This window comes from Gopherus evgoodei, chromosome 3 (assembly GCF_007399415.2).
Source record: "Gopherus evgoodei ecotype Sinaloan lineage chromosome 3, rGopEvg1_v1.p, whole genome shotgun sequence".
Classification (NCBI taxonomy): domain Eukaryota; kingdom Metazoa; phylum Chordata; order Testudines; family Testudinidae; genus Gopherus; species Gopherus evgoodei.
Window position 1 is genome coordinate 26866004 of NC_044324.1, and position 26576 is coordinate 26892579.

Below are 26576 nucleotides of genomic sequence, written 5' to 3' on the forward strand. Positions count from 1 at the left end.
AGAACTTCACTCCTCTTATGGTTAGTAACCTTCATCTAGGTTCAAGTCTAAACTTCCTGATGGCCAGTTTATATCCATTTGTTCTTGTGGCCACATTGGTACTGATCTTAAATAATTCCTCTCCCTCCCTGGTATTTATCCTTCTGATATATTTATAGAGAGCAATCATATCTCCCCTCAGCCTTCTTTTGGTTAAACTAAACAAGCCAAGCTCTTTGCGTCTCCTTTCATAAGACAGGTTTCCATTCCTCGGATCATCCTAGTAGCCCTTCTCCGTACCTGTTCCAGATTGAATTCATCCTTCTTAAACATGGGAGATCGGAAGTGCACACTGTATTCCAGATGAGGTCTCACCAGTGCCTTGTATAATACTACCTCCTTATCTCTACTGCAAATGCTTCGCCTGATGCACCTCAAGACCACATTAGCTTTTTTCATGGCCACATCACATTGGCAGCTCATAATTATCCTGTGATCAACCAATACTCCAAGGTCCCTCTCCTCCTCTGTTACTTCCAACTGATGTGTCCCCAGCTTATAACAAAAATTCTTGTTGTTAATCCCTAAGTGCATAACCTTGCACTTTTCACTATAAAATTTCTTCCTATTACTTTACGCCAGTTTACAAAGTCATCCAGATCTTCCTGTATGATATCCCGGTCCTTCTCTGTATTGGCAATATCTCCCAGCTTTGTGTCATCAGCAAACTATTAGCGCATTCCCACTTTTTGTGCCAACGTCAGTAATAAAAAGATTAAATAAGATTGGTCCCAAAACTGATCCTTGAGGAACTCCACTAGTAACCTCCCTCTAGCCTGACAGTTCTCCTTTCAGTACAACCCATTGTAGTCTCCCCTTTAACCAGTTCCTTATCCACCTTTCAATTTTCATATTGATCCCCATCTTTTCCAATTGAGCTAATAATTCCCGATATGGAACCGTATCAAATGCTTTACTGAAATTGAGGTAAATTAGATCCACTGTGTTTCCTTGTCTAAAAAATCTGTTACCTTCTCAAAGGAAGAGATCAGGTTGGTTTGGCATGATCTACCTTTTGTAAAACCATGTTGTATTTTGTCCCAATTACCATTGACCTCAATGTCCTTAACTACTTTCTCCTTCAAAATTTTTTCCAGGGCCTTGCATACTACAGATGTCAAACTGACAGGCCTGTAGTTACCCTGATCACTGTTTGTTTTTTCTTTTCTTAAAAATAGGAACTATGTTAGTAATTCTCCAGTCATATGGTACAACCCCTGAGTTTACAAATTCATTAAAAGTTCTTGCTAATGGGCTTGCAATTTCATGTGCCAGTTCCTTTAATATTCTTGGATGAAGATTATCTGGGCCCCCTAATTTAGTCCCATTAAGCTGTTCAAGTTTGGCTTCTGCCTCAGATATGGTAATATCTACCTCCATATAGTCATTCCCATTTGTCATCCAACCATTATCCCTAAGCTCCTCATTAGCCTTATTAAAGACTGAGGCAAACTATTTGTTTAGATATTGGGCCATGCCTAGGTTATGCTTAACCTCCACTCCATCCTCAGTGTTTAGCGGTCCCACTTCCTCTCTCTTTGTTTTCTTATTTATATGGCTCTAGAACCTTTTACTATTGGTTTTAATTCCCTTTGCAAGATTCAACTCTACATGGCTCTTGGCCTTTCTCACTTTATCCCTACATGTTCTGACCTCAGTAAGGTAGCTTTCCTTGCTGATCACTCCCATTTTCCACTCCTTGTTGGCTTTCTGCTTTTTCTTAATCACCTCTTTGAGATGCTTGCTCATCCAGCTTGGTCTACAATTCCTGCCTATAAATTGGGATGCAGGCTTCTGATAGTTTCTGCAACTTTGACTTGAAGTAATTCCAGGCCTCCTCTGCCTTTAGATCCACAAGTTCTTCAGTCCAATCCAGTTCCCTAAAATATGATTTTAAAGGTGAATGTGTGCTTTTAAGAACTTTTTAAACTAAAAAGTTAGACATTTCTTATTAACGTTGTAGTTAGTAAAGTCTTGAAACTAGTTAAATTATCAGATTAAGTAGCACTTTCAGAGAAGACGTTCTCAACGTTACATTTAGTTATGTTTCTCTGACCTCTTGTCATTTAATGCGCAGCACTCACATGTTACTAGCATCTTCAGAGCAACTTTGTGAACACTGATTTTCATAACTGACCTGGTGAGGTGGGTAGGTATAGTTAATGGACTTAGTTTCTTTCATTTTGAAAGATTGTCACTTTGAGAGAGTTTCCTGTTAATACTGATTTGTGCTGGCAGTATCTCTCCAGAGTAAACAATGTGACCACTTTAAGTATAGCAGCCTCCATTTTTCGATGGAAAAGCTCTTGCAAAGTGGTTATAACTTGTCTAAGAGCATAAGTAATCTGTATCGTAGCAGAAATTGGAATCCAGCAGTTCCCATCTATCTCTCGTTTGCTCAACCTACTAAAATACACTTTCTCATCATCTTATAAAATATGCTGAAATTCAACATTACAGGTGAATACTCTTCCTGAGCTATTGTTTGAAGTTTATATTAGGAACATAACCAAAAACCCCTTTTGAGATTGGGGTTCCTAGACACAATGCATATGTACCCTTAGAAGACACTGCCCCATCCCAGACAGTATATAATCTGACTTGAAACAAAGCAAACAGTAGGAGGGATGACAAGGTCATGGGGTTATGCAGCTTAATTCTAGCACAACATAATAGTTCCAAGTCATCTGAAGATTTAAAAAAAAAAGTGAAGTAAAATTGGCTTTCCTGAAATTCTACATCTCACAGCTATAATTGTCTGTCTGATGTTTTGTGGTCTAAATAGAAGTGGGTTTTCATGAGGAATGTGAAGAAGGAAAGAGGAGTGGCCTTACCGATTAATTTAATTAGTGCTTCCTGCACACTTGGTTAGTGTAAAATATCCATGATGGGTGAGATTTTCAGAAGTGGTCGGCATTGGCCTCACTCTGCTCTCATTGAAGCCAGTGGGAGTTCATTTTGCTGTTGACTTCAGTGGGAGCAGAATTAGCTCAATGCTAATTTGAAAATCCCCAGCTGTGGAAAGTTTGAGAATTGTGGGTGTCCGTTAGTATGTAGTCAATTATCCTAACCCATGTGTTGCAGATGTATGTGCTTTTAAAAGTGACATGTTTTTGTCTCTTCCAATTCAGTTCGAATAAGGAGGAAATCAAGACGACGTTCACAGTGGGGTAAAGGCATTATTAAAAAGAGAAAAGTCAACAATTTGAAGAAAGATGAAGATGATGCAAAATTTGCTGATGATGAAAATCATAGGGAGGGCAGGAAGCTGCTGGAGAATGGGGAGCTAGAAATCAGCACAGACTGCATTGAGGAGAATGGAGAGGAAATGGGAGATCTGTCTATGACAAATGATGAGTCCTCTTGTGATATCATGGATATAGATGCAGAACAGAGACTTAACAATGGGACAGTAGGAAAAGAAAACAGTTTTGCATCAACAGAAGAAGAGAGTTCAAATGAATCCCTGTTAGTAAATGACAGTCTTACTGTGAATGCTGAAAAGGAATCAAGGAAGGAGTCTCCATCCAAGTGGGACTGTGTGAATGGTGAGGCATCTACACACAGCTTAGAGGGGATACCTGTTCCAGAATGTCAGAATGGTAAAGCAGAACCAGTTGATGTTTCAGCATGTGACGATGATGTGCCTCGTAATGAGCAAAAAGGTGTGTCTGAAGATCAGCCAAAGGAAAAAACAGAAGGTTCTAGTGAAAATCAGGGAGCTGATTTGGTGAAACAGTCTAATACTGAAGTACAACAATACAGCAATAATGAAAAGACACCAGTGAGCAGCACAGACATTGAGACTAAAGATATTGAACCAGATAAAGAAGGTATGGTTTGTTTTCAGTATGTCCCGTATTGAGATTAATGCTGAAGTAAATATAGATGGGTATACTTTGTTGCAATAACAAGTGAGTAGTGTGTTTTGTGAACTGCAGCCAGGCATAGGCATAGGGAAGATAGGCAGCTGCGTAGGGCACCTGAAAATTTGGGGCACCACTGGGTCTTAGTGTCTACCCTCTTGTTTTCCTATCCCTGTTCTGACCCTTCCTGCAGGCTCCCACAGATGGCTGCTCTAGCCTGGTGAGTCTTCCTTGGGAGGGAATCTAGTAGTTAAAAGTGAAAAAACCTCCAGCCTGCCAGACCTATTAGCACAACATTGAAACTGTTAAAGAGACATTCAAGGGGTAATAAAGCCATTTAGGGCATTTGCCAACCCCAAGGTATATACTGACAGGTTTCAGAGTGGTAGTCCTGTTAGTCTGTATCAGCAAAAACAAGGACAAGTCCTTGTGTCACCTCAAAGACTAAGGGCTTGTCTACATCACAAAGTTGCAGCGCTGGTGAGGGGGTTACAGCGCTGCAACTTAGGAGGTGTACACATCTGCAGGGCATCACCAGCGCTGCAACTCCCTGTTTGCAGCGCTGGCCGTACTCCCGTTTTGTCTCGGGTGTAGAGGATCCAACGCTGGATCAAGTGTAGACACTTACCAGCGCTTTTCTTGACCTCCGTGGAATAAGCAGGTATCCCAGCATACCTGAGGAAGCCTCTCTGGTAATCAAGCTGGTCTCCTTCCCGGGTTTGCTCTCGCGTTCCCCGAACCCCCGAGCAAGCAGGTCTCCTTCCCTGCGGTTTGCAGGGGGGTTCGGGGAACGCAAGAGCAAACCCCGGGGAAGCTGGTCTCCTTCCCCGGTTTGCTCTCGCGTTCCCCGAACCCCCCTTGAAGCCGCCCAACAGCGCTGCAGTGTGGCCACATCTAACACCACTTGCATCGCTGGTTGCTGTAAGTGTGGCCACTCTGCAGCGCTGGCCCTATACAGCTGTACTAATACAGCTGTAACAACCAGCGTTGCAAAATTGTAGATGTAGACATACCCTAACAAATTATTTGGGCATAACCTTTTGTGGACTAGAACCCATTTCATCAGATGTCCACGAAAGCTTATGCCCAAATAAATTTTTATACTGTCAGTTTCTGACTTTACTGACAAAAACAGTTGTGCATTAATGTAATATTTACACAGAACATGTCGGTCCACAGGACCTTAGTTTAAAATTTGCTTTAAAAATATTTCATTAGTGAGCTGGTGAAGATTATGAAATCACATTTCTAAAAAATGCTTGCATAGAGTTTTAGATGCACAATCATCTTTAGCCTTAAATGTGTGGATCTTCAGACATAGTTTTTTAAATAAATCCTTCAAAAGACCTCCTTTATCTAAAACACACATTTTAATTACCATAGTTAAAAAAAAAAATTGCTTCCAAGTCTTCCTGTACTTTCTGTCCATCCCTTCATCACCTCTCCCCCCACTCCCCAGTGAAGAGAGCCCTTAAAGGGACAACAGTCCTTCCCTTCCAGATAGCTGGACAAAGAGTTCCCTTTCTTTACTTCTGACTATCCAACAAACTAGTTTTAAAAGAACCCTCCAGCAAAATCAGTACCTTAGTAAGACAAAATCCTTGTTATACCTAAAATCTTTGGAAACATATTTTTTTTAAAGTTGATGAAATTTCATAACCATGTCTCTTGTTATGGAGATCACACAAAGTAAATTACTGTTCCCTTTTTCTAAAAGCAATGAACAGTGTTATGAACACACTAAACCTCTCTGTTTAATTTAAAAGAATGTCTTTGTTTCAGTGAGTTAAACATGTAGTAATCTGGAATGCTGGTTTAAGATTTGAGTACATTTAAAATATAAATTCAACTTAGAAATACTGATGAAGAAAATGTAAAACAGAGAAGAGCTGCATCATGTATTCCATTATATGTAATGTTGTATTCAGCAGGACAGCTGACTCACCCTTACTATGAAGTTTTTGCAAATAAATCTCTGACAAACTTCAGGGCATATCAAAAAACCTGTGATTGACATTTTTTATTCCCAAATTTTAGTGCTTTTAATTAGGTACTTTCTTCATGTCCATTCTGCATGAGGGAGAGGGCATGGAAGTCTCTGCGGGGAACTGTGACTCTCCGCCACCATGAGGCAGGCTGGGCATCTCATTATCCTTTGCTGTCAAGTCCCTCCTCCCCCTCCCCCACCAGGCTGTGAGCTTGGACTGCCATCCGGCATAGGGGCACCAGTTTAATAATACTCCGTAGGGCCCCATAAATCCTAAGGACGGCCCTGACTGCAACCTGAACATTTTGAACATCTAATACTCTTATAACACAATTCCACCCTGAGTTAAATGTCATTTTTGGTCACATTTCCTTAGATAAATAAGTCTACCTCAGTACTGACAATGTTCTATGTGCTTCTGTATGGTTTCTGTGGGGAAACTGCAAATATACAGGTAACGTTCTGTGATGCTGAAAATAATTTGTTGTTTTTTTTTAAAATTCCTCACACTGTTTGTATGGGACCTAGTATGTTGTGGGTTCATAGTGGTTTCTGATCCAGGCATTTACCGTGTCACTGTTTTGGGTTTTAATTCAATAAAATATAGAAAGTATGTAATCTTACAGGATTTCCATATTGCAGATTTGAAGGATTTTGATGAAATCAAGTTGAGAGTAGTATATTTTTAAAAAATTTGTAACAAAAGGTTTTTGCCTGAGGTATATATGTTGCTTTGCAAGTGATGATCCCTGCTGGGAGCAGTTTACAATCAATAGATAGACATTGCAGAGAAAGGACAATAGACAAAGAGGTGGTAAGGATAATGGTGAATAAAAGCAGAGAAACATCATCTCTTGGGGGCCCGAGGGGAAGAGAGAAGTAAAAGGTGTTTGTTCGCTTGCTTTTTTGTTAGCTGTTCATGAATATGTAAAAGAACAATGTATCTTTAAATGGTTAGTGCTAGGGTTTGCAAAAAAAAAATGAGTTTTAACAAAGGTTTTTAAATGGCAGGTGTTGTTATTCCTCAGTGTATAAGGTTAGGAAGTGTTTTCCAAGGATAAGGAGTAGCATGGAATAAGGTACAGTAATAAGTGATAGGAGGAGATGAAGAGTATGTGTAGATTAGAAACTTGAGCAAGGCAGTGTACATGAGAAGATGAACAGGAAGAAGTGCTGATTTGTCAGGAGGAGTGGATTTTTGCAGGGCCTTGTAAGTTAGGAACACAATCTTCAACTTGGTGTGGAAGGCAGGTGGTAGCCAGTGAAGGGACTCAAACTGGGGGCAATGTGGTCTGAGTAACAGTGGAGGAAAATACTTTTAGAAATTTAATTATGTATATACTGAAGAAAACCACTGTGGCAACAATCAGTATTGTAAGAAGAGAGGAGGGTTGAGGCAAGAGAGAACCTATGGCAGGACAGGATCAGAAGTAGCAATAAAGAGAGAAGAGTAAATCTTGGGAGATGTTGTAGAGAAAGAACCACTAGGATTTTGCAAATGCTTGGATCTGGAAGGGGGAGAGAGAAGTCAAATATGACCTAGATTTCAAGCTTTGGTGTCAAAAGATGTTAAAAATTTACGCAGTGTTGGAGAAGGGAGGGCTTGGGAGGAAGAGAAAATTGATTTAATCAGGTGGAAAGATTTGGAGAATTTGCTTTGCACTTGCTGTTGCTATGTAGACTGACCCACTTTGCAGTGACTTGAAAAATTTTTGTTGAGAATTAAGGGCTCAGTTTTAAAGTTGAGCTATTTCATGGGTGCCTTTGAACTGTACAGTTTTTATGAACATAAATAAACTTATAGGAAACTATATACCATAATGAAAGTGAAGACAGTACTATGTGTTGGTTGAACCTTCATGTTTATATATTAAAAAAATGAACCTGTGCATTTTGTAAAAATCTCAATATACAAAGCTTCAGCAAACTTTTGATATTGTAAATGACATGATTCAATATACACCTCTACTCCAATATGACGCGACCTGATATAACACGAATTCGGATATAACGCGGTAAAGCAGCCCTCTGGTGGGGCGGGGCTGCGCACTCTGGTGGATCAAAGCAAGTTCGATATAACGCCGTTTCACCTATAACACAATAAGATTTTTGGGCTCCCAAGGACAGCATTATATCAGGGTAGAGGTGTACTTTAAAACAAAGTATAATATATTTTTAAAACTTAAAACTTTTTTTCTCAAGCTTTTACTTTAAATAATATATCCATCTACTTGTCTAAACTCCAGCAGTGTTGTTGTTTTATCTTCTGTCTAGATATAGAAAAAAAGTTTAAGAGATTTTTGTGAAAAATAAAGTTAATTTGGGAGAATCACACCATTAAACCAATGGTTTCCGTGGCTTAACTTTTTTTGTAGGTTTTGTGAGAATTCTACATTTGTCCATACTTCTCCCTACAATTTTCTTAAATTTCACCCATGGAAAAATTTGATCCGAGATTTTTGGTAGCATTGCCTGTTCAGCTTGCACATGCGTCTGTCACATCTCCGTGCCCTGTACCAAGGCAATGTAGCACAGCCTGGGTAAACAGCCTTATGTTCTTTCTCAATCGCATTTGACCAGAGACAGTTTAGTGTGTGCCTGTTTTCCTCTTCAGAGTTAGAATGTAATATATAGTGTTAGTTCGTTAGTTAGTTTGTAGGATTCTTAGTACTTTATAGTTGTTTGAACTGTTGTTCCTTTCTTCCTGGGGGAATTTTTTGTTTTGTTTTTTCCCTTACTGAGATGTCAGATGTTTTTTCTTGTATCTGGGATGCCAGGCTCACCAGATTTTAAACTGTGCCTCTTCTGTTGAAAAGTGATTCCCGTCAGTGTTGAGGGTTTTCAGCATATTGCTTGGGATACTCGCATATCCCCAGCAAGTGGAATATTTGTATTTGTTTTAAGGGAAGATCCCACAAAAACAGGGAGATTTAAGTATAGTGTGTTAGTGATGGAGAAAGCCTTAAGACTGACTTCTGACCTGGGAACAGGAAACTTCCTGAACAGGAGCCCTCTGCTTCCGTTAATGTCCTGTCTACATTGAGATCATGATCACGAGGGCTTCCAAGGTGAAGGCAGCATTGAGATCCTGGTCTCTGATACTCTCTGTCAGCAAGGTACCTATAATTGCTTCATTGTTTCTAAGAATTTCCCACTCAAAGACTAAGGACGGGGGGCAGATAAGTGAAGGAGAACGGGAAGTTCTTTCTCTTAGAAGATTCAGGAACCAGAGACCTCAGGGCCCTGTGAGGAGTGCTCTTGAGGCTCTAAGTACTTTGGGTGCCATGAAGCACTGTAAGACTTCATCTAAGTCCCATACCTTGCCGATAAAGGGTACGGTATCAAAGACTATTACTGTGGCTGCCATGAGATCCTGTTCTAGTAAGAGAGCAGGCTCACTGGAATCTGCAGTACCCTCAGACCCATGATCAACACCTCGGACAGTGACATCAAGAACAACTTCAGTGCCCATACCACATTCTGTTGTGGTCCAAGTACCCTCGTGAGTCACCTCTCTTTGCGACTTCCGGACATCTTTTGGTACCGAGAGCTGCTCAATCACCAGCTGTGCATGTTGTATTGAGATGCACTACTTCACAATTTCTACCATTCAGAAAGAACTGTTGTAACTTCCTTTACAATATGTAAAAGAGCATTCGTAGTCAGACTCTGAGCTTTCTGTTCAAGGCTTTCCAGTTTATTTGCTCAAGGAAATGTTGTTCTCTGCGGATTGAAGGAAGGCAGGATACAAGTTCTCTGCCTATTAATACTTGGAATCATCAGCATTGACTACCTCCCTTTGGCCTTATTGGGACCCATGGGCAGTGTACTATCTGCAGTTTTCAGGGTCCCTGATTCAGTCTCATAAGGAGCATAGAAGACCTCATTTTCCAGTACCTTCCATCCCTCCCCTCTGTGCTGAATCAGCAGGGGAGACCTTTATGGAGCAAGGGGCAAAGGTAGACAAGGAGGTCACCCACCATACAAATATCTCTTCTTCTTCTCCTGATTAGGCAGCAATGCTTCCATCATCACCATTAGCTGATGACTTTCAGCAGTTCCAGGACCTGCTGAAGCAGATGGTGAACATGCTACAAATTCCCCTGGAAGAAATCCAGGATTCCCATCACTAGTTTCTGGACATATTACATACTTCTACTTCAGCGCTGGTGCAACTGCCAATTTAATGAAGTTCTCCTTGAGCCAGCCAAGACCACAGGGCCAAATTCCAGCAGCAGCACACCCTACCTGCAAGAGAGCCAATTAAAAAATACTACACCTGGGCCAGGGAGCCAGAGTTTTTGTTTTTACACCTGACACCAAATTCTCTGGTCATGGACGCTGTTAAGGCAAGGTGTGGACAGCATATTCCTAAAGTTACCCCCTATAACAAGGACCAGAAGTATCTTGACCATTTTGGTCATAAAAGCGCCTCTTTGGTGACACTACATATTAGGATTACGAAATGCTGATGTCGAAATATGACTTCCTGAATAACCAGAAATTTAATGCTGTTATTTACCATTTACCACAGGAACATCAAGATCAGTTTAGTGCCATAATTAGGGCTGTCAAATGATTAAAAAAATTAATCGTGATTAATCGTGTGATTAAAAAAATTAATTTTGCTATTGTGCAATTAAAGAGAGAATAGAATATCATTTATTGAAATATTTTTGGATGTTTTCTACTTTTTCAAATATATTGATTTCATTTGCCACATAGAATACGAAGTGTTAAGTGCTCACTTTATTATAATTTTTATTACAAATATTTGTACAGTAAAAAACAAAAGAAATAGTATTTTTCAATTCACCTAATACAAATAATGTAGTGCAATCCCCTTATCGTGAAAGTTGAATTTACAAATGTAGAATTATGTATAAAAAAATAACTGCACTCAAAAATAAAACAATGTAAAATTTTAAAGCCTGGATGTTCACTCAGTCCTACTTCTTGTTCAGTCAATCACTGAGACAAACATGTTTGTTTATATTTGCAGGAGATAATGGTGTCCGCTACTTATTTGCATTGTTACCTGAAAGTGACCACAGGTGTTTTCATGGCACATTTGTAGCCGGCATCGCAAGATATTTATGTGCCAGATGCTCTAAAGATTCATATGTCCCTTCATGCTTCAACTATCCTTCCAGAGGACATGCATCCATGCCAATAACAGGTTCTGCTTAATAATGATCCAAAACAGTGCAGACCGATGCATATTCATTTTCATCGTCTGAGTCCGATGCCACCAGCAGAAAGTTGGTTTTTTAAAAATTTTTCTTATTTTTGAGGGGAGGGATGTTCGGGTTCTGTAGTTTCCGCCTTGGAGTGTTGCTGTTTTAAGACTTCTGAAAGCATGCTCCACACCTCATCCCTCTCAGATTTTGGAAGGCACTGCAGAGTCTTAAATCTTGGATTGAGTGCTGTAGCTGTCTTTAGAAATCTCACATTGGTATCTTCTTTGTGTGTTTTGTCAAATCTGCTGTGAAAATGTTCTTAAAATGAACAACATGTGCTGGGTCATCATCCAAGACTGCTATAACATGAAATATACGGCAGAATGCAGGTAAAACAGAGATATACATTCTCCCCCAAGGAGTGCAGTCACAAATTTTATTAACGCATTTTTTAAACGAGCATCATCAGCATGGAAGCATGTCCTCTGGAATGCTGTCCGAAGCATGAAGGGGCATACGAATGTTTAGTTTATCTGGCATGTAAATTCCTTGCAATGCTGGCTACAAAAGTGGCATGTAAATGCCTGTTCTCACTTTCAGGTGACATAACTAAGAAGCAGGCAGCATCATGTCCTGTAAATGTAAACAAACTTGTCTGTCTTTGCAATTGGCTGAACAAGAAGTAGGGCTGAGGGCTTGTAGGCTCTAAAGTTTTACATTGTTTAAGGTTTTTTGAGTTCAGTTATGTAACAAAAAAAAAAAAACACCCTACATTTGTAAGTTACACTTTCATGATAAAGATATTGCATTATGGTACTTATATGAGATGAATTGAAAAACATTCTTTATCATTTTTACGATGCAAAGATTTGTAATAAAAATAATATAAAATGAGCACTGTACACTTTGTATTCTGTGATATAATTGAAATCAATATATTTGAAAATGTAGAAAAGCATCCAAAAATATCTAATAAATTTCTATTGGTATTCCATTGTTTAACAGTTCAATTAATTACAATTAATTTTTTTGAAGTAATCATGTGAGTAAACTCCAATTAATTGACAGCCTTAGCCATAATTAAAAAGGAGGATCAGCTTTTGGTGAAGATGTCTTTGCAGGCTTCACTGGATGTGGCCAACATTGTAGCCAGGGCTATTTTCCCCCCGCAATAGTAATGAGATGAGCTTCCTGGCTTCAGTTGTCCGTTTTCCAGCAGGAGGTATAATCAGCCATTGAGGAGTTACCATTTAATGGCCACAAGCTCTTCAAGGATTTCGAAGATGACTGACTTCATACCCTAAAAGACTCTAGGGCTACACTTAGATCCTTAGGGGATATACATTCAAGTAAAAGTACATTCACAAGGTCTCAGTCTGCACAAAGATCCCATGTGATCCCATCTAGCTCAATTGTTACCTTCTGTAGAATATCTGAACCACCAGCAATATGGGGTTGAGATTCTCTAAAAGGAACATGACAACTACTCTGACTGCTTCATCCCAGCCATCAGCATCTTCCAAGCTCCGGTTTTTATGGTTTGGTTGAGAGTCTGAACCACTCGATAAGAGTTTCTCGGCTGCAGCAGTGTATCCCTTTTCCGTATGTTGGACACGGCCTGCCTGCGAGATATCTCTAATATATACCAGCATGTGTGGGAGACTAGGACATCAAACAAATGGATTTTGGAAGCTCTTCTGGTTATACAATCCAGTTTCTCCATCCTACCCTCCCATCCCTCTTCAGGGACCCCTCTCACAGTCAGTTGCAGAGAGAGATTATCACATTGACCCTAAGTCTAGGGGCCACAGAACCAGTTCCACTTCAACACTAAGGATAAGTATTTTTGATACTCTAGAGAAACAGATGTTGGCAGCCAATATTAGATCTCAGACAACTGAAGAAGAATGTCCAATATCTGAAATTCAGAATAGTCTCTCTAGCAGCTATAATTCCCTCCCTGAAGTCAGAGGACTGGCTCTCAGCCTCAAAGATTCTTAGTTCCATGTAGCAATTTAGCTCTTTTATGAAAGATTTCTTCGTTTCATAGTTGTTCACGATCACTACCAATACCAGATCCTACCCTTTGGCTTTTCTTCCACCCCAAGGGTTTTCTCAAAAATTATGGTGGTTGTAGCTGCCCACTTCCGTTGTTTAGGAATAACAGTTTTTCTCTACTTCAGCCACTGGATTCTCAAAGGATGGTCTTATCAGGAGGTGCTGTTGGCAGTTAAAAGAACAACTTTACTTTTCCACAGTTTAGGCCTACAAACAAGTGTGGAGAAATTGGCCTTGACCCCTACACCGTGAATATTTTTTAGAGGCGCGTTTCTGGATTTGATGATGGCTTATCCTTCCTCCCAACAGGTTCTTTGCTCCAAAGAACCTTATCCAAAGAATGCAGCGCAGTCTTCAAGTCTCTTTGTGTTTTTATAACACAGAACACTAGATTATATCTTTGTTTCCAGGTGTGGCTCAGGACGTTTTATATACCCAACAGACACAGTCTGAAGAAACAGGTGTCTATACCAAGCTGGGTTCAACAGTCACTCACCTGGTAGAAGGATCCTTCCAGGGTTTGTTCAGGAACCCCATTAATCCAGAATCCCCATACTGTCATAACATTGGACCCTTCTCTCTTGGGATGGGGAGCACATTTGGGTCATCACCCAGGCCAGGGCAAATGCTCACAACAAGAACAGTGCTTGCACATCAATCAGCTGGAATTGAGGGCAGTTAGAAATGCATATCCACCAACACCATTGCTTTAAAGGTTGTCAACAAGATCAAGCAGGACCAAGCGAGGGTAATTTTGAATGCACCAACTTGGCCAAGACAAGTTTGGTTTCCTTATCTTATCAGACTCGCCTCTGACCCTCTGTGGCAGTTCTTGCTTGATTCTTGACTGTCTCAATGTGGATCAATCACTTCACCCAAATCTGAATGTTCTGCAACTCCAAGCATAGTGTCTCAATGGTTCTTGGAACTAAAAGCATCGTGTTCATCGGGAGTATAATTTGTGGTGTTAAATATCAGGAAAATCTAGAAGATAATCTTACCTCCAGAAATGGAGCAGATACCATCTTTGGTGTAACTGCCATCATATTTCGCATGTCTAGTCATCTTTTTCTTGGATTACCTGTTGGAATTGAAGACATTGGTCTCTGTATGTGAGTTCCATCAAGGTTTTGTTAGTATCAATAACAGCTGTTTATTTGTCAATAGAAGGTTTCTCAGTTTTCGCACATCCAGGCACAAGGAGGTTTCATTAAAGATCTTCTGAATCTTTTTCCGATGGCTAGAGATCTTACTCTGCTTTGGGATCTCAAACTTTTGAGCCACTAGCTGTGTGCTCTGTTACATTTGTCTATGAAAGCGGCCTTTTTGGTGGGCAATTCTTCTGCTTTAAAGTTTGGGGAAAGTGGGGCTGTAATGGCAGGCCCTTCATTTACTGTGTTGTCCAGGGAGAAAGTATCATTACAATCCAATCCAAATTTTTACCTAAGGTTTCTTATGAGTTTCACATTAACCAAACTCTTCACCTTTCAGTTTTCTTTACTAAGCCTCATAACTCTATACAGCAAGCCGTCTTCCTTCCATACACTAGATGTTAAGAAAGCATTAGCCTTTTACTTGAACAGAACCAAGCCATTCAGGAAGTCCCCTAGACTTCCCCACCTCTATTGCAGATAGGTCTAAGGGATCCAGTATCTTCGTGCAGAGAGACTATAAGTGGATCTCCTGAATATATTACCACCTGTTGTGGTTTGGCTGATGCTCAACCTTCTGTAAGAGTGACTGCACATTCTACTAGATCAGTCTACATCTGTAGCCCTGTTCATGGATGTTTGCAGAAATCTGCAGAGCTGCAACATGGACTTCACTACAGACTTTTTCCTATCATTGTACTTTGGTTCACGCAGCTAGATCAGATGCTGCAGTAGGCAATGCAGACCTCTCTTCAGTGCTGGACTCTGTTCTGTACCTCCCACTTCCTTAAGGGGTTGCTGTGGTGGAGACACCTGAAGTGGAGTACTCAAACAGGGACACTACTCGAAGGAGAGGTCTTGTGCTGTAATTGGAGTTCTTTGAGATGTCTATCTGTGTGGGTGCTCTACTACCCATCATCCTTCCCCCGCACTTCAGAGTTTCTCTGTGGGACTCTGTCGTAGAGAAGGAACTGAAGGTCGTTTGCCCATGCGACCATATATAGCCTCAGTATGGGACACAAGCAGGGCTTAAATTCTTATAGATTATTTCCCGGAGCCCCGCTTCCCCCTCCGCAACATGCTATAAAAACTCCCAGGTCATTGAAAATATTTACCGGAGCTCTGCTCTGGACAGCTCCGGCTGAATTTAGCCCTGGACACAAGGATATATAGGGCACATGCGGAAGCTGAATGCGCACTGCTACCAAATAGCTTTGATCAAAGGCTCAGGGTGCATGCACACCTAAAGTGGAGCACCCACAGGGAGCTCTTGTTATTGCACAAGGTGAGTAACCTTTCATTCTTCTTTAATGACCCAGAAGGAACAGAGCACAGCTGTCAGTTTCACTTCCTTGTTACCCCACCAAGCAGGGCCGGCTTTAGGAATTGTGGGGCCCAATTCGAACAATTTCGACAGGGCCAGCAGGGATGACTTAAAAAGAAAAAACACATGTAAAAAACCACGTGGGGCTTGTGCTCATCGGGCAGTGCTCTGTGGCTTTGGCGGCACTTCAGCAGTGGGTCCTTCACTCGCTCCAGGTCTTCAGTGGCACTGAAGGATCTGACGCCGAAGTGCTGCCAAAGACCCAGAGCAAGCGAAGAACCCGCTGCCAAAGACCCGAAGCGCCGCCAGGTGAGTAAAAATTTAAAAAGCGCCTCTAAGGCGCAGGGCCCTCTTAGGAGCGGGGCCCGATTCGGGGGAATTGGTGGAATAGGCCTAAAGCCGGCCCTGCCACCAAGGAAGTACTACGTGGAGAAGCGTGGGTGCAGTTCTCCGCTAGATGGTGAAAGAGAGACAAGTGAAGGGGGGGAAAGGAAGCTAGTACAGTGGTAGAGTAAGTTTGGGACCAAATTGTCCCTTGTTCCCTAGCCCATTAGAAGCTTGAGAGTACTGGGGAGGCAGCACACATGGCCCAGTAGGAAGAAGAGAATTTTTTTTGTCAATCCCTAGTGGTCCCCCTTCAGTCCTGATGAGTTCCAGGTGGAGCAGTGTCCAGCCTTCCTCAGGGGTGATTATAGTAGAGCTTTGAGGTGCTGTCAGGAAAACACAAGTCACAGACATGAAATGAAACCAGTAAGGGGTTTGCATTGTGGTGTAGGATAGTCCAGTGAACTAGTATGCTCAAGAGACAGTTTGCTATTCCTGCCTCTGCTTGTGTATGCTTTCTCCTTATCACTCCTCATGGGTTGGCATTGACTGAGAGTGTGTTGAAGAAAACATGCCCTGGTGTGGGGCAGAGTGCACCCCTTAACACTAGTACTTGCAAAAGTCTTGGAGCGCTCTGTAATAAAATAATTATAAACATTAATTATTAAGAACAAATAAATGCTGCCGTAAACATATTTCTTTTCAATTCTGGCACCAGTTGGCAATCTGAAATAGAAGGAAGTTTATTCTACAATTAGGGCATAATTGTTGTGAATTCTTGCTCTGTCTATCAGAATGTTGTGATAAGGGAAGGGTAATTAAACTAACCATTTGGAATGTAAGGGAACACTCAGGATGTATTAAGTGAAAGCCAGTCAATCTGGAATTCTTACTTAAAATGTATGTTAAAAAAGCTTTAATATTGATCTAGAAGTTTACTGGGAATCACTGTTAACTTTTAAAGCTCAGGGAGATGTGACTAGAGCGGTGCAAATATCCAATTTTTCATTTCGGTGTCCTGACCAAAAAGTCTGGGAGGAAGAAAAAGTATTTTGGTTTGAAGTGAAGCAAAAAAGAAGTGGTTTTAAAAATAAAATAAAATAAAATAAAATAAAAAAAATCAGCTAACCCTAAAAGAAAAAGATACCACCCTAGTTTTGTGTCAAACTAAACATTTATTTCCAAGTATCTTAAAAAATACAACTGAAGCACAATAAGAAATAAAACATAATTTTTAATCAAAGTTGAAACATTCAGTTTTGAAAATGTTTCAACTTGTCTGGATTATTTTTTCTACTGAAACAGTTTGGTGAATTTAAAATGACATTGTGAAATCTTTCAGTTGACCTGAATCTGAATTTTTTGGTGAAAGAGTTTCATCTGAAAAATTTTGCCCAGCTCTAATTGTGACTTTCTTATACTTGTTAGGATATGTGCTTGTGTGTTCTGGACAAGTGGCATCCTTCATATTTATGTGGATACTAGATAATAGAGAATTATGCTAGCTGAACCTACCTATGCCTTAAGCATATATCAGCAGCTATAAGTGGCTTATCTTGAGCAGTGGTCATTACCTGGCATTATTTTTCAGATGGTAAAACAAACTCTCAATAGTAGACCTACAGATAAGAAATCTAATCCAATGATAAACATGATGATAGAATGACATCTGAGATCACAATAGCATCACCAGTTGAAATTACCCTGGCCAAAGTATGGCTCAGTTGCTACTTTGAGCCTTTTAATAAAAATCTGTCTTGTCTATTTCATTTAATAAAATTGAGAAATCCATTGCTTTGTCTCTCATAAAAAAAAAAAAGCCATACCAGAGTGCCCTCCACATATGTCTTTAAAATGGAAACAAGTAGAAATGAAAAGCAAGCTCAACTTGATCTGTAGGGGACACCACGTTATAGAGAAATGAATTGTGAATTAAACTAACCAGTGAAACTGTTGCTGGGTGATGCAATAAATAGATTCAGGCTATGTTAGAATAGACTCTGACCCATGCAATTCTTTTTGCCTGTTTAATCCTGTCACACGATGTTGAAATGTCTGATGACAGTAAGAGTGGAAAAGTACGAGTCAGTAACAATTTCCATAATGTGCATTCTGCAAAAGCCTGATTTAAAACATTTTTAATAAATCAAATTCAGACTTTAAATAAGTCTCTTTTAATAGTGAGGGTAATAAAACATTGGAACATCTTGCTGTGGAAAGAGGTGGATTCTCTAACAGTTGATTCTTTTCAGTAAAGATTGTCCTTCAGTATACAGTATTTCAACCAGAAGTTATGGGCTGGTTGCAGAATTAGTGGCCTGTGTTATGCAGCAGGTCAGACTAGATGATCTGCTGATGGGCGGTACTTGCTTTAATAGTAAATTCTAATTATCTTATATTTTCAGCCAGGTTTCCAAAACCAGGGTGTTGTGTACAAATGATTCTGTCCTATTCACAGCTGTCAGTAGTAATACACGGTCAAATTTTAATTTCAATGCCTCGATAATATGGTGGTATGGACTATATAAATGCCATAAGCTATTTTTAGTGGGGGTTTGAATGGGACATTATAGTTGAAAGACTATTGGAAATGTTGCATTTAATAAATATTTTATTTTATTTTAATTTTTTATCAGTTGTTCCTGATGTGCTGTAATTTTGCATCCAAATCACAGGTATATCGAAATTTAAGAAATCTCGAAAAGTCACTTTGGAGCCCCCAAAACCTGCAAGTCTGGAGCAGGTTCCGGAGGAGCCATTGGATCTCCTACCCCCTCTAATTGTTGATCATGACAGATTAAAGGTAATGGGACTGAGAACTAAAATTAATAATTACCACTATCAACCCTTTTCAAACACCATGGAAGATATTTTTATACTCTATACAGAAAATTGTGAAGACCCAGCTTCCCTTATTTTATATTGCAGAAAGTATAATCTTTTCTGTCAGCATTATCGTTTGAAGATTTTCTTTATCCAGCAATTTTTATTTAATTAGTGACCACATAACAAAATTAACTACTCATTTGTATCTTACTGCTGTATCTGCAGATACAGTAATAAATATACATATAAAATCTTTTTAATAATTATGGTATAACAGTCCAGTCCAGTGTTTCCAGTGCAGTTTGTGCAGACATGATTATGCAGTATGATGTAGTTGTGTTGATTGCTGGAGTTAATATCTGCTCTTTTCCTGATCCCCCCATCTAGTTTGTTTTTGGTTTTTTTGGTAGGCATTACAACAAAGGAGAGTTTTTTAAGAAGGGCTTTGAATGTTTACAGAGAGCTTCTCCCAAGTGTGAATGTTTTCCATGAGTGTAGTAATTAGAGAATCTCTGCATACTGAAACAAATGTAAAGAAGATCTCTAAGAGTTATCTGCTCTTAAGATTGTTGACAGCAGTTATATTATTTACATACTGAACCATGTTCTTGTTTGGAATATAAAATATCCTTCTAGCACATTTCTGCTTTGTCCGCAAACAATTAAATGTAATAATTAGTCTCAAACAGATTTCAAGAATGAATATATGAAAAACTTGATTCTTTATTTGTGTGTTATGTTTTTCCTCTTAACAGAAACTACTGGATATGTTGGTTAAGAGAAGTAATAACCTGACTGTTGACCAACTTGAGAGGCTGTACTCGCTCCTTAGTCAGTGCATCTATCGGCATCGTAAAGATTATGACAAATCACAACTTGTAGAGGTAAAGTTTTACAATGTCTCTTGTTTCTCATCTGAATTTTGCAATAGAATTTGGGTAGCAATATTTCTGTATTAACTAGTGCACATTTGAAACTGTATTAACTGCTAAAGATAAAAAGAAACTTGGTGCAATAAAGGTTAAGGAATACAGCGACCGTTAGTTTCTGATATGACCCAATCCCTCTATCTTTCCCCTGCAAACAATCAGACCCATCCGAGGTGTCTCTGTTTCTGTCTCATTAAATGCGATCTTAAAGAACATAAAGGATACAAATGACAAAATCCATAAAATTCAGATATAAGACTGGTGAAGTAGTAGGAACTCATTCTCTAGAGGCGAAATACTTGTGGCATCTTAGAGACTAACAAATTTATTGAGCATAAGCTTTCATGGGCTACAGCCCACTTCATCAGATGCATAGAATGGAACATATAGTAAGGAGCTATATATACGCATACAGAGAACATGAAAAGGTGGGAGTTGCCCTACCAACTCTAAGAGGCTAATTAATTAAGATGAGCAACTATCAGCAGGGGAAGTAAAACTTTTGTAGTGATAGTGACAAGAAGGTGTGAGGATACTTGACGTGGGGAAATAGATTCAATGTGTGTAATGGCTCAGCCATTCCCAGGCTCTATTCAAGCCTAAATTGATGGTATCTAGTTTGCATATTAATTCAAGTTCAGCAGTTTCTAGTTGGAATCTGGTTTTGAAGCTTTTCTGTTGCAAGATTGCCTCCTTTAAGTCTGTTACTGAGTGACCAGAGAGGTTGAAGTGTTGGCAGTCTTGCAACAGAAAAGCTTCAAAAACAAAAACTGTCTGTGAGCCAGTTATCTCTGTCACTGGCACCCTTCACCATAGAAATGTTTGCATTTCAGAAGCCCTATATCTGAAGAGTCTGTAAAGTATTTTGGGACTTCTGAGTAAGCATAGTGTTTTAATAATGTAAAGTGCAATTAGGGCTTAAATATCTTCTTTTAAAAAGGCTTTTCAGACTGAAGAACATGTTTTTTGCTATAGTCCAGGGATCGGCAACCTTTGGCACTTGTCTCATGAGGGAAATCAGCAGGCAGGCCAGGACTGTTTGTTTACCTGCAGTATCTGCGAGTTCGGCCAATCACAGCTCCTACTGGCTGCGATTTGCTGTTCTAGGCTAATGGGAGTTGCGGAAAGCCGCAGCCAGCACATCCCTCGGCCTATGCTGCATGCCAAAGGTTGACGATCCCTGCTATAGTCCGTTTATAAGATTAGGTTTTTAAAAATACTGGATTCATTTCTAACCACTGGACAGTAGATGGTTATTATGAAACCTTACATTTTTGTATGATGTGTTTAAAAACTACTACTTTTCAGTGGCCATGTTTCAGATAAATGATTGGCCTTAAATCAACAAACAGAAGTATTGCTTGGCAGCAGCTCTGGTCCACCCCTCAGCCTTCCTCATTTAGTAATACATGCAGGGTGCATCAACTGAAGTCTGATCTTAATACACCTGCATCTTCCCATTAACCATCAACTAGGAAAACTAATTTAAGAAGCAGTAATGCAGAAAACAGTCTCCCATTTATTGTTTTCCATCCACTAGCAGAAATGGTTAACAGAATTGTCTATTATATTTTGTTCAGGTTTAAAAGAAAATCATAGTAGATCTGATTATATAACACTAGTTTTATTTCTGTTGCTGTATATTTATATATAATTAATGCTTGGTGTCTCTTGCAGGAAATGGAAAGAACAGTTCATATGTTTGAAACATTCCTGTGATCTCTTTGAGATGGGTGGGTTTATCCTCTTAAACTGCTCATGGGAGAGCAGTCTTCTGAGCCATTCGATTTCCAGTTGCACCAAGTATGTGCAGAGCCTTGGTCTTAAGTGCTTGCTCTCTTTCTTTCTGTTAAATTTGGTGCTATTGTCTCAGGTACCTGAAACCAACCAGCCTACAAGAACCAAACAGAACTTCAGACAGTTGTATCTAATATAAATAAAGAATACAACACCACAACTTGGAGATTTTTGGTGCTACAGAAACGGCTCTCATTTCTGCTTCTGTTCTCTCTACATGCATTATCTTTTGGGAAACTTCAGACACAGTGGAGCAGACAAACAAACACAAACCTGGATAGAGCAGATCTAACTAGGTTGAATTTTTTTTTAATGGACAACTTTTTAAATTTTCTTTTTCAGTTTTTTTTTCTTGTTCTCTGGGGTAATGGACAGAAACCTGTTTCAAAGATGGCAGTGATGCATTGTGGTAGGGAACTTTAGTAACTGGATGTACAGTAATTTGAAAATGAGGCTCCCTAGAACTGCCTTTAATGTGCCTTTTTAGTCAATTGAGAAAGATAAGGCTATTCAAATGGTTGGACCTGTAGCAAATGGCAGAGTTAAAAAGTTGTCTTCAGAATGAAGAGCTCCAAAAGGATGATTTGCATTTCCTCATCATTGAATGGCAACCAGTATTATGATTCTAAAATGCCTGTCTTACTCTACAGAACTAAACTAAGACACACTGAAAAAAGCAACACAACTTTACCAAAACAGTGAAATTCTTTTATTCTATTGGTATATTTGTTATAGAAATAAACTACACAGTGAAACTCTCATATGTTACTGAAAACAAAATGAAGAGAATATTCATTAAGGGGGCTGTTCTTTTTTCCCACGATTCTATTTATTTGTTGTCCATTTTGAGTTCTTAGAAACAAAAGATGTTTAATTCTGGCAGGTTTCTTTCTTAAGTTTTGTTTTTATGAAAGCTAAGACTTGCTGAATGGACATAGAAAGGAGAGACAGTTAGCTAAAAGTCCTGGACCCCTAGCTCACTGTAAATACAATTTAATCCAGACTCCCACACCTTGGGCCATGTATAGCAGTATTAGTGTGGTGTAGGGGGAACGATACTTTATATGATCATTGGCCGTTTGTGGACCTCTGAACTAGGGTGTGTGGATTGCAGTTCTCTATAGCTGAATAGTGAGTGTATCAGTAGTTCAAAACTTGCCTTTCTGGAAATTGGAGAGACACAATCTAGGCAATTGCAAGAGGCAAGGACGTTGCACTAAAAGTCTTATCACAAGCTCAGTGTTAAAACACTATCTGGGCTGATTTGTTTCAGACAAATAAGTAGAAAATGTTGTAGACAGGTTGGCTGGTGTTGCCATGTGTTACCATTCATTATAACTGTTATATGTAGCTGCAGGAGCGTCTTTCCAAAATATGCAACACGTGTTTTGTTTTTAATTAGAGAAAACAGTCTTGGACTACTGCAGAGATACTGAGCTACCTCAGCTTTTTCTATTTTAGTTACCAACAGTGTTTACGGAGAACTGTAACACTCTCTGCTACCGTTTACATGCTGAAGCTAAGGTACTTGTCTTCATGTCTTTGGCTAGTAGTAGTATGCCACTGCAGAAAAACAAACTTGGGCCTTGGGCTACTGCAGTAATCCAAAGTGCTTCTTTGTATTTTATGTTTAAGCCTTCTAATTCTAGTTTGACCTTTTTCTCCCCCAAAATGCCACTTGTTTTCTTAATATCTAAGAGAAAAAAGTTTGAAGGCTTAGTATGCATATCGTCATACTATTCTAAATGCAAACCATGTAGAAACACTGTATATTTTGGTGAGAAAGTGCGATTAAAAACAAACAACCCAACAAAAACCCCATATTTCAAACAAGGTGTTCTTTGCTCTCTCAAATTGGATTATGGGGATTTTTTTCATGTTTCCTTTAGTATTTATTACCATCATTCCTGTTTCATATATTTTGCAGTCTGGTACATTAATAACAATTTTGTATTTTGATGGAAATTGTTACAAATTTTAAGATTTGATTAAATAAAATGTAGCAGATTTTTTGTAGCTAGTTTCTGATAAAAGGGTTTTTTGCAAGTCTCAGGTTCTTGCTGCAGATTTTTTTTTTTAAATATTTATTCCAGTTTCACTTGTTCAGAGAAGTATTTGTTCAAGTAGTAGCAGGACTTGTGAAAGGTAAAACTGCATACATTTTTAACATGTTGCTAAATTTGTATGAATTAAACAATTAAGTTTTTAGTCATCAGTGAATTTGACAAGCAAATATAAGCTCACGCCTAGCATTAAAGCTCGCGCCTAGCATTAAAATGCTTCCAACAGGTCAGTTCTTTTTAAAATAACCTTTAATAGTAATTAAAAGTCGATACAGAAACTGAAAGGTGCAACTTTATTAACTGAGGAGCTGCAACTTCAATATTCTAGGTCTTTTGAAAAGAAATAGCCAATCTAAATATGTTTTTCTTGGGTAAAATTATACCTGCCTTTCAGGCCCAAATAATCACATTACTACATCAGTTTTTTTTCCTTTACGGATGCCTGGTGGGTATAGAATTAAAGCAGCTGTTAATCTATCCATGTGGTCTAAACTTGTTTACTGTTTGTACATCTTTAATTTTTGTTTTGACATATAGCACGGGCAAGACTTTGTACAAATCAACCTCTGTTCCTCATTTTCTGATGTGAAAATTGCAAATAAACTCCTGTGCAAGGCCTTGTTCTTGAATCAGTAAAATGTGGCAGAGCCAGGTGGAGGTAAACTTTGTGGGCCATTGGGACTGTATTGGAGGTAGTGGAACTGTTCTAGGGTGAAGTTGATGGCTGTGGAGTAATAGTATTTGCAAGCTTGAATCTCACCTGTGATTAATTTTTGTTTGTTTTGTCTCCTTTTGTATTGTTGTTTTTTCTCATATGCCAATGTATTTATAGGATTGCTGGGTTTTTTGTACTCTTGTCTTCCCATTTTTTTGATTAAGTTGGTGGGTCAGCTGTGGCTTTTACATTCGATATATTGAGTGTCAGGTCCTGCAGCTGATAGTCATTTTATTTTATTGTTAGTAATCACAACATAAGCTTGAATCTGGGCTTGTACCTGCATCTTGTGTATCTTGTACATTGGGTTATTTAGACATCGGGGAGTCCTATTGTTTGGTTAATGTATGTCTACTTTGTGGATTAAGTAGACTTCTTTCATCAACTATGGTATATTTTGGATTCTATAGTTTTATTCAGAATTGTGTTAAAATTGATGTTTTGCATTTTAACTTCATTTTACATTAGTTTGAAGTAAGTTATTTAATTTTTGAACTTCTGGAAATTTTGAACATTTTACTGTAATTTGTAATATAACTGCTGTGAAATACTTGAATAAAGATGACAAGAAAAACATGGCTTTAGTTCCATTAAAAATGTTCTTGCATTTCAATGAAATGGTAATCTCCTAACTGAATGTCAGCCCTTTTCAAACCGGAGATTTCATTGATGATTCAGTAGGCATAATTTAATTTTGGGATCTCACTGATTGGTTGTTTAGGCAGTTTAGTCAGTAACTTTGCTCTCAATGTTTGCCTGTTAAAGGAAAACATCCACTTTTAATTTTGGGTAACTATTTGAAATTTGCAATGTGGATTATAATTAAATAACCTCAAGAAGAAAAATCTCCCTACTGTTAGGAAATGAGCTAAATTAAATTGTAGGATAATGGCAAGTGGGTAGTGCTGCTTTGCTGTAGATTAGCATCAAAGTGGGACCATTGATTTCTTTTCTCTTGCAGTCCTTTCCCCAGCTGAACTTTTTTTCTTTCTATGTAATGAACATTTTTCACTTTTCCAAATTGTTCTAACATTTTGGATTGGTTCAGTTCATTTAAAGCTAAAATTCTAACTCAACCCAGGTTATAGATACGCTTCTAGCAGACTTCAAGGTTATTTTTAGAAATCCAAGATGAGCTACAAATTGGGACAAACTGTCAATATAGAGATTATGTAAATCAAGGGTTACCCAGACTTTGCCCAGCTGAGGGCCATATGTGCCATTCACCTGGAGCTAGAAGGCTGTGTGTAATTTGTATAAGATGGAACAGATACAGATGTGCAGTTCTTTAGGATTAAGCCTAATTGTAGGAATTGGTATACTGAATTTTTGACCCTGTTCCCCTTTTTGGCCTTGTGTATTGGAACTACCAAGTTGCTGGGCATGTGAGGAGGATGTGGGGTAAGAAGGTTGGTAACATCTTATTTCAGGTCTGATTCTCCCATTCTGCTTTTATACACCAACCCAATAGCTTAGATAGATTCCAGGTGCCACTCTTTTGGCAAACAGTAACCTCAGGAGGATCAGAATAGAGAGTCGACCAGTTGGAGGTACACTCAGGTCCTACAACAGGAGCAGGCAAACTTTTTGCCCTGAGGGCCGCATCGGGTTTTGTAAATTGTATGGAGGGCCACGACCCCCTCCCGTAACCGGTCCGCCATACAATTTACGAAACCCGATGTGGCCCTCAGGGCAAAAAGTTTGCCCGCTCCTATCCCCCCCACACCTCCTATCTGCCCCTCCTTCTGCCCCCCCCCAGACTCCTGCCCCATCCAACCCCCCCATTCCCTGATGGCCCCTCTGGGAACCCTGCCTCATCCAACCCCTCATCTCATTCCTGAGGGCCCCCCTGGGACCTCTGCCCCATCCATCCCCTCCTCTCATTCCTGACGGCTCCCCTGGGACCTCTCCCCCATCCAACCACCCCTTCTACCTGTCCCTTGACTGCCCCTGGAACTCTTGCCCCTGCTACCCCATCCAACCCCCCCTCCTTCCTCACTTCCCCCCCAGAACCCCTGCCCTCATTCCACCACATTTCCCCTAGACCACCATCCACACCCCTGCCCCCTGACCACCACCCTGAATTCCTCTGCCCTCTATCCAACCCTCCCTGCCCCCTTACCGCGCTGCCTGGAGCACCGGTGGCTGGCAGTGCTACAGCTGCGCCACCTGGCTGAAGCTGGGCAATGCTGCCGCCGCCACCACCACACACCACAGAGCACTGGGTCAGGCTGGGATCTGCAGCTGCGCTGCCCCAGGATTTCACAGTCCTGCTGCCAAGAGCATTGCTCCAGCGGTGGAGCAAGCGAGCTGAGTC

The 26576-nt window shown here is 39.8% G+C and overlaps 1 protein-coding gene across 2 annotated transcripts in view; it reads left to right on the forward strand.

Moving 5' to 3' along the window:
* ATAD2B (ATPase family AAA domain containing 2B) overlaps positions 1-24835 on the forward strand; it is a 170462-nt gene extending 145627 nt beyond the window's left edge. For both annotated transcript variants that reach the window (XM_030555339.1, XM_030555340.1), the window contains exons 25-28: positions 3171-3872; positions 18605-18732; positions 19511-19639; positions 21362-24835. In XM_030555339.1, the coding sequence (XP_030411199.1) occupies positions 3171-3872; positions 18605-18732; positions 19511-19639; positions 21362-21403 (1001 nt within the window). In that variant the 3' untranslated portion in view covers positions 21404-24835. The remainder of the gene's footprint in view (positions 1-3170; positions 3873-18604; positions 18733-19510; positions 19640-21361) is intronic.
* The last annotated feature ends 1741 nt before the right edge of the window (positions 24836-26576 follow it).